Source organism: Zootoca vivipara, chromosome Z2 (assembly GCF_965207765.1).
Source record: "Zootoca vivipara chromosome Z2, rZooViv2.hap1.1, whole genome shotgun sequence".
In the NCBI taxonomy this organism is placed as follows: Eukaryota; Metazoa; Chordata; class Lepidosauria; order Squamata; family Lacertidae; genus Zootoca; species Zootoca vivipara.
Genome location: NC_142585.1, coordinates 26,361,681 through 26,370,842, shown reverse-complemented (window position 1 = coordinate 26,370,842; position 9,162 = coordinate 26,361,681). Strand labels below are relative to the sequence as shown.

Below are 9,162 nucleotides of genomic sequence, written 5' to 3'. Positions count from 1 at the left end.
TTTTGACCCTCGGCCAATTGCAGGCTCCAGAACTACTGTCAACGGTTAATGTCGGCAGCGGCTACGTGGGCCACATGACGAGGTCTGGCGGGCTGGATTAGGCCCCCGGGCCTTGTGTTTGACACCCGTGGCCTAGAGCCAACACAGCTTACATCGCTGAGAGAAACTAACATAGCAAATGCTACAGCCTGGGGCCAGGATATATTGAGAGATGCACTTCCCATTTGAAGCTGTTTGTGCTTGATCAGATCAATGGCTGCACCTCTGCTCTCTGATCTACCTCAGTCAGATGCCTGATTGAGGTAAAGGAGGTGGGTCTTTTATATTCAAGTAGCCTGACTGTGGAATGCCCTGCTGGACAGATCTGCCTGGATCCATCGTCAGTTGCTTCTATCAGGGCTATTCAGATTCACCTGTTCCATTAGATATACAGTACTACAGGTGAAACTCGGAAAATTAGAATATCGTCAAAAAGTGCATTTATTTCAGTAATGCAACTTATTATTTTTTTATTTTTATTTTAATTTTTACAAATGCTTTCTTTTGGAAATTCCACAGTAATAAAACGAATAGTTACAATAATACAAAAAACAAACAAAAACAAACATCGCTATTACATTTCATTAATTACATTCCATTTATAATTGACCCGCCTAATGACAAATAATTACAATTACAACAAATAAAGGCTTGATATATCTTGCTTTGCATGCCATGCATCTATCTCATATACAGTATTGGTTTCACCTTTTAAGTTGCATTACTGAAATAAATGCACTTTTCGACAATACTCTAATTTTTCGAGTTTCACCTGTACTCTTGAATAGGTAATGGCTGATGCAATTGAAGATTTTTAAAATACATTTTTATCTGCCTTTCTTTTATTTGGCGGATTGGCTGTTTTCACATATGTTGTTGAATGCTATTTTCCTCAATTTAATCTAAAGAAAGAAATACAGTATATAAGAAAGAAAGAAAGAAAGAAAGAAAGAAAGAAAGAAAGAAAGAAAGAAAGAAAGAAAGAAAGAAAGAAAGAAACTGCACCATTATTTACCCCAAATTTAGAAATAATAGGTCATAAGATGACAACTGCTCTTACCAGATCTGTGTAGATAGATAATCTTGTCCACTGGCAAATCCAGAGATTCGGCGACAGCCTTGTATGTGTCTATTATGTAAGCTGATGGTTCTGGTTCCCTAGCTTCAGATCCCAAAAAGATATCACATTAAGAATTAGGATGAGGAAAGGGAGGGGGCAAGGAAGAGACATATTTTGGATTGGGGCACATAGTTAAAGAGGTATAAGATAAAGCCTTATTAGCTGCTATCATGATTAAGTGAAAGATTAATAAATATTTAACAAACTTGGTGAGAATCTAGTGAGCTTCATAACATGCAACTTTCTGAACAAAGCTCTCAGAAAGCCATTTGGGTTATTTATCCTGCAATGTTAATCTGTTATAACCTGGGTTTGAGTGCACCAAACCTGCATAATCCTGAAACCATACATTCGTCTTTGTGAGCAGTATTATTATGACCTACCATAAATGAATGGATGCTGGAAACATTCCTAGGGTAAAAGAGTATGCCTTTATGTAGAAAACATGTCTGACAAAATGTAATGGTATCTAATCTAACAGTTTCAGGGACCTGTTTTTATAAGTACTCTTGCATGTTTTAATTCTATCAATGCTTAATTGTTTTTTAATGATGGCTTTTCCTATGTTTTTTTCTTATTTTTAATTTGTAAGCCACCTTGAGTCTCTGTCAGGGGAAAATGTGAGGGTATAAATAAACATTAATTAATGAATTAATTAAAGCATGGGATTCACTACCAAAAGGATGGACAGCCTTAAAGGGGGAACAGGCCAATAGAAATTACCATTTAACCAAACCATAACAGTGCAGACACAACATATAATAGCGCATAAATCTGTTCTAAAATATCTAGCTGTGCTGGCTGAATATATCTTTCAAATGCTAACTGTACCACAGCACTAAAATACAAAGGGTTGCTCACAACCTTGAAATTTGGAAGATGGCAGACATATTTCTGAAAACAGGTCAGATGCATTTTAATTCATAAAATCTTCATTGGCATATAGTTTATGAATGGCTTCTGCTTGTGCACGAAGCCAATTCATATAATGTATTATGCTGCTGCATATTTACAATTTGAGAAAAGTGATCTAAAGCTCTTTTGTAATGCAGGATGTCCAAGCCCCTGCAACTCACGTTGATTTAAGATGACGCTCAGTCCATCTTAAGTCCTGGATCTGCTCAAAAACTTTGGCTATGTTCTCCATGTAATTTTTCTCTAGAGGTCATAGAATTATAGAACTGTAGGTGGCACGCATATTTATGGTATGATCAAATGAAGGTACATAAAGGATTTGGAAACCACATATTCTGAAAGTCTCTCTATGAAGTATGGGGTAGGTATAAAAACCAATTAGAAAGGAAAACACCTTGGTGGTTATCACCTTTAGAAGCTATGAGTGTTAAGAAAATAAATATGAGCAAAAACTGGGTACACACAGACACACACACCAGTGCACCCCCCCCATCCACGATGGCACATACTGAAAAGATGAAGGACCTTGAATACTGATGTGTCAACGAAAACCATGTGATAACTGCTGTAATCCGCTTTCACGAAATAAAAGGTGCTCTGCCCTAGATGTGAAAAAGAACCACAAAAAGAATATCCTTTTAAGGGTATATCGCTTTTCCCTGTACAGTTGCTAGATCTGATAGGTATGTAGCCTTTTGACTAAATAGAAACCTTATGAGTTAAATCTAATCCCCAATTAATGAAAACCCTTTGGAACAATTAAAGCTTATGAGGGAGTCTTAAAGCTCCAAAACTGAAATATAAAAAGAACTTAAAGTTATTTTATACACTCATTTTAACTATATGAACACCTACCGGTATTTATTCATTCATTCATTCATTCATTCATTCATTCATTCATAAAAACTGTATATTGCAATTTTATAAAACAAATAGCTAAACAGTTTACAACATTTTTCTAATATGTAGTTAGACTCACTGAACACACTGCACTCAAGCACATGCATGTTTACACCAAATAAGTCCTTAGCCCAAGTGAAAAACAAGTGAGGACATTTGTATGTCGCCCAGCTAACTCTTCCAAAACAAAGGAGAAAAGTACCAGAAGCAAGGGGGGGGGGGAATCACAGGAACCCTCTAAATTATACAAGACTTTATTTAAAAGTAGGCAAAACAGGACTGCATGCAAGATGAATAATATACATAAATGACTGGGATCTCATTGACTACATTCTGTTTCATGCTTCAGAAGAACAAAATGGCATAGCCTCATTTGATTTTTTTAAAAACTGTGTTGATCTAGGTTCATTTTAAATAGTGTAATACAATAAATAATTTTAGCCATTTGAATGGTAAAGTTTAGTTTAGTTTTTAAACATTTTATCACTTTTTGCAGCATCCACAAAATGTTACTGGAATCAAAATGCCAACAACCCATATCCCCTCCCCCCATTGAATCCCTATTTATCACTTCTCAGAGGAAATCCAAAGTTTAAAAAGTCTCTTGCCAACAATCTATTTGTGATTATCTCAAGGACCCAGCTGCAATATTAAGCCCCCATTAGGAAGCCCTAACTGGTGGGGAGGGAGGTAGAGAGAGCAGAGGTGGTTTGAGAACAAATTGGTTTCCCATGGAGGTGGGTAAAATATTATAATTTCCCTCCAGCCTAAGGGAGGTATGAGCCACTTGTAGTTACCTTTTGTATATATCCCAGGCTGCTCACCCGGAGTAAATCGATTCACTATCTTTTTGCATTCATTATCTCTGGCAGGGGAAAAAATATATAAGATCAGAAAAGTGTCTGCAGCAGCAAACATCCTCCCACGCCATCCATGCCTGAACCAACTGAAATTCTGGTCTGGGGAAGTCTATGTAGGGATATCCTTGCCAATCCAGTGCTTTCCAAATGTTCTAGACTAAACTTCACCAGCCCCAGCCAGCATGGCTGCATGATGCAGAAACTAATAGGAACATGACTGGACTGGTTGGGGTTGATAGGGACTGTAGTCCAAAACATCTAGAGGGCACCAGGTGTTTCTTGACTATGAAGCTCTGAGATGGTTCCACAGCAAATGGAATGCTCCTGAGTTCTTGGGGGTTGGGAGGTAGAGCATGAGAGTCCAGAGCACTTACATTTCAAGTGATTAGTCAATAAGTGCAATCCAATTTGGAAAATTGTTGGTTAGGACCCTGGAGAACTTTTCTGGGGCATGTTTGCCCAGAGTTCTCTCAGAATCAGGCATTACCCCAGCAGCATGCTGATGCCTTCTGAGGCCTTATTATGACAGGCTGGTCTGATAGCTCTTGAGAAGGTGTGGAGCCAACAGACAGTGTACTGTACATTATCTAAAGGCCTGTTGCCCTATTCTGCATCTGCATCATACAGGAAGGAGGTGAGAAGGACAGCCTAGGAAGTGTGTGTTCTGAGCCTGACAAGTCCAGCAACATCACATCCTCTGAACTGGAGGGTCAAGGGGGGGGGTCTCCAATTCCCCAGGTATTGATTCCTTGCCCAACCTGATGGGCAACACAAGTAGAATAGAGTTCTGGGGACTCTGATGGCTAATGGGGAACCCTGCACAGAAAACATTTTGCCATCAAAATGCAAATAGAAGGATTCGGGTTGGAGGAAGGTGGATGAACATATCTTCTTTCAACATGCATAATATTCTATCCCTACGAACTTGCAGAATTGCAGCTGTCCAGACTCTAGAATTTTAGTGAATACACTTCAAAAAGTGTATTCAGGAAAGGTGGTGATCAAAGTAATCCAAGAGAACTTACTCATACGCTTCTGTTACATAAACCATGTCTCCATTGTTTTCAGGCTCCACTGTAATTAAACGTCTGTTGTAATGTGTTGGTTCACCTTGAGCTAATGCCAGTGCAATGAGATTCCATCTTCCAGCCAACTAGAAAGAGAAGTTGGTATAGTTTGTTTTTCAGAAATGCCTCCAGGGGAATTGTCATTTTTCCACTCGCTTCAGTCCAGGCAGCAATGCCCACTCTGTTCCCCCCCCCTTATCCTTAAGGTACCTTGACTAGTGTAAGATACCTTAGCTTGGAAGAATCAGATGATACAAAAAGAACTATCTCACATAGCTTATGACCTTCTTGGATCCTCTGTGCAAAGGGGAAATAGTGATGTGGTGGTGGCCTGCTTTAGGATTTATGTATTTTTCAGCCGTGGCAAAAAAGGGAATTTTTACAGCTCTCCAACCAGAGGTTGGTAAGGGCCATGTTATCAGTCCGCTGGCCCCGTGAGGGCCACATGGCAGTGCTGGGTGTCCCTAACCTCTCTCTCTCTCTCTCTCGTGTGTCCAGCAAACATACACACACACCACCACAATTTCAGTCTCCCTCCCTCTATCACACAGTTTACAGCTACTGGAAATGTGGTCTTTTTCTCTTCCCAGAAAAAATATGTGAAAAGTGTAAAACTGTTTCTACTCTTCTTCATCATAGCACTTTTTAACCTTCACATTGTAGATAGGTTTTGCTTTGTTTCAGTTGTGTGTTATTTGAAAAGCAATAAAGATTACTGTGCAATGATGTACAGTAGAGGAAGATTCCATGTAGAAGCATTTCCTTCTGACATCATGGTGTGGGTGTGTGGCAGAGAGAAGAGAAGAGAAGAGAAGAGAAGAGAAGAGAAGAGAAGAGAAGAGAAGAGAAGAGAAGAGAAGAGAAATGCTGCTTTAGTCTGAGATCACATCAGCCGCAAGAGGCACATGAATGTAGCAAGTGCTACAGAATTACTCTTAAGTAAGGAAGTACGGTAGTTTTTGCTTTCATTGTGGAGACTGGAGACAGTGTTTGGTGGAATGGGGCTTCTTTATGAACATTATGAAATAGTCACAGACTTTTAAAGGAAAAATAAAGGGCAGTGCTTGGTAGCAGCAATGCATAAATTAATTTGTTTATTTAAAATCTGTAAGAATTTCAAAATTAGGGGATCTTTGGCACAACAAAAAACTCCCTTGGGGAGACAGATCTGGCCTGCAGGATGCAAGACCCCGACATAAACAAGGACAGTAAGAGCTGGAAGTAAAATTCACACAAGTTCAAATCTATATTCAAAATCCAAACCTGGGAGTTTGTGATTTACAGTGAACAAGTTAATAAGAGACCATGTCCCAGAAGCTAGATATGTCAAAGATCTCCAGATGGTGCTTTTTAATGCTCCCTTTTGCTAAAGGATTGTTGGAATGTCTACCTGATCCTATCAGAAATATGCAAAGGAAAAAGTGTCTCAAAGTGCCAAAATTCTGACACGCTTTTCCCATACAAAAGGTGGCAATCACATACCATCAGCCCTTGAAGTGTTTAAAGCTAAACTCCTAACAGTTATTATATGGGGCTCAGATTTGTACAGGCCCTCACCTTGGATCTACAGAAGATGTTCAATCTAAGATCCTAAGGCAATTTTTTTTTTGTTCCATCCTTTGTTTCAAATGCTTCATTGCACTTAGAGGCTAATCTCCCCTCTATTGAATTACATATTTGGTGTAGGACATTTATTTATTGGCTTTGCCTAAATTTAAACCCCACTGGTCTACTACACTTCGTATTGCAAGATTGCCATGAGTGCGCTGGGACAAAAATTGACAACCAAAAGCTTTACTTTTCTGGTTTATCACCAGAACAGTTATTAATACTGGGCTTCAGTAAAGCAAATAATGTAATGTAATATCGAGCGACAGGATAATTTGGCCACAATAAGGACATTTTATCCATGGTATGATTATTTTCCACCTTGACATTTTGGTACCCTATTTTGCAAAATTTAACAATTCCAAAATACAGACACACTTTCACTTTCGCAAGATTGAATATACTGTACTGCCTTCGGCTGTACTTGAGGGTCAATTTCAAAAAATACCGCTGGAAAAATGGTTATGTCCAGGTGGAGATGGCAGTATTGAGTCAGTGGCTTATGTACTTTCACTCTATTTATAATTATTTGAGGATTATCCCTCTTTTATTGTCCATGCCACATAGCTCAACCATTGCTACTGTGTCCTTTCTTTTAGATGATCAAGATGACACCAAAAACTGCAAGGTTTTTAGCGGGGGCAATTAGAATAAGATCTATTATTTGATTATTGATGTAAACCTCCAAAATGTATTTTGTATAGTTAACTTTTTACCTCTTTCTTCAGTACATTTTATTTTATTTTATTGCTATGGCTATGTATTTTAATATTTTGTTGGAAGCCGCCCAGAGTGGCTGGGGGAATGCAGCCAGATAGGCAGGGTATAAATAAATTATTATTATTATTATTATTATTATTATTATTATTATTATTATTATAGTGGCTGATGCAAGTAAAGATTCTTTTGATTCTGATTCTACGTGACCATTCCCCTACGGCCGCCGAGACCACATAACACCGGTCCTGAAAGACCTACATTGGCTCCCAGTATGTTCTCGAGCACAATTCAAAGTGTTGGTGCTGACCTTTAAAGCCTAAACGGCCTCGTTCTAGTATACCTGAAGGAGCATCTCCACCCCCATCGTTCTGCCCGGACACTGAGGTCCAGTGCTAAGGGTCTTCTAGCGGTTCCCTCGCTACAAGAAGCCAAGTTACAGGGAACCAGGCAGAGGGCCTTCTCAGTAGTGGCACCCACCCTGTGGAATGCCCTCCCACCAGAGGTCAAAGAGAACAACAATTACCAGACCTTTAGAATGCATCTCAAGGCAGCCCTGTTTAGGGAAGCTTTTAATGTTTGATGGATTTCTGTATTTTAATGTTTTGTTGAAAGCCGCCCAGAGTGGCTGGGGGAACCCGGCCAGATGGGCGGGGTATAAATAATAAATTATTATTAATTATTATTATTAATGGCAGGTGGCCATTGTGCCCCAAAATTCAAGGCCCCCAAATGGCAGTGCCAAATTATTGCCTCGCTGTTAAATTGACGCCTTGAACTGTTTTATTGCAACTGTTGCAATAAAAGGAGAAATTCAACACTTATCTTGTTGCCACAGTCCTGAAAAACTGACATTTGTAAGGCACAAGAGCTGTTACCTTTTGAACATCAAGGTCTGGCTGAATGTTGATGCTGTCTGAAGCTTGAAGCAAGTATAAGGAAGTCAACACCAAACTTAACAGCACAGCTGTCATCCTTGTAATGGGCTCGCCTTTGCACCAGCAGGGCAAGGTCTGCAGACTTTCTTTCTTTCTTTCTTTCTTTCTTTCTTTCTTTCTTTCTTTCTTTCTTTCTTTCTTTCTTTTTTTCTTTCTTTCTTTCTTTCATGATAGCTCTTTATAACCTTCAAAGTTTCTCTAAGCATACCCACCTATCCACCTCTATAAAGCTAATTATTCACAGGGAAACAAGATAACCAGGTTATTTTCAGCAGAAATTGTTTCATCAGTAGCCATATTCAGAAAGTTCTAGCACACTATGATCATCACAGCTTGTCCCACTGGAAATCTGAAGAGTCAGTCTGTGACTGGAGCCCACTCCATGAATGGAGGGAATATTGCCAATTTTCAGTGTGTGGAGGTAAAAATGCTCAGAACTCTGAAGTGGAGTGGGCTTACTTTTAAAGATGTGGTGGCCAAGGATTCTCAGCACACCCTCTTTTTAACAGAAGAAAGCATTGGTGCAAATGCAAGAGGTGCCTAGCTTGCAATCAGCAACATGGAACTATTATGATTTGTTGATTTATATCTTTATTTTGCCATTTATATGCTTATTTATAATAGAGTTAGATGTAGGGGGTGAGTGGTGCCAGCTTAGGTGCAGGGCTGGCGGCCCCATGAGCCTTGTAAGGCAGTCATGTAAGGCAGTCACCTCAGGCAGCAAGCTGGGGACAGTTGAGAGGGCTGGCAGGTCTGAGGAACCTCAATAGCTGCCTGCCCACTGAGACTCTTTCCCTCCTCTTCTGCGCCAGGGAGCACACTGCTCACCACCACCTTCTCTTCTCCAGCCTCATTTTTTTCTCCCCTGCCTTCGCTTCATGTGGAGGAGGAGGAGGATGTGGCTGTCATTTTCCATTTTGCCTCAGACAGCAAAATGTCATCTGCCGGCCCTGCTTAGGTGGGTATTTAGGTAGGTAGAGTATGCAGGTTGGTGTTGT

The 9,162-nt window shown here is 39.8% G+C and overlaps 1 protein-coding gene across 1 annotated transcript; it reads right to left on the bottom strand.

Annotated features, from left to right (window-relative positions):
• Positions 1-476: 476 nt before the first annotated feature.
• Positions 477-8,320, bottom strand: LOC148686593 (epididymal secretory protein 4-like). The gene is made up of 5 exons (XM_088665434.1): positions 8,105-8,320; positions 4,860-4,987; positions 3,772-3,839; positions 2,584-2,676; positions 477-1,201 (listed from the first exon to the last, which is right to left on the bottom strand). Exons 1-5 carry the CDS (start codon positions 8,198-8,200, stop codon positions 1,062-1,064), a joined length of 525 nt encoding a protein of 174 aa, XP_088521560.1. The 5' UTR covers positions 8,201-8,320; the 3' UTR covers positions 477-1,061.
• Between the last annotated feature and the right edge of the window lie 842 nt (positions 8,321-9,162).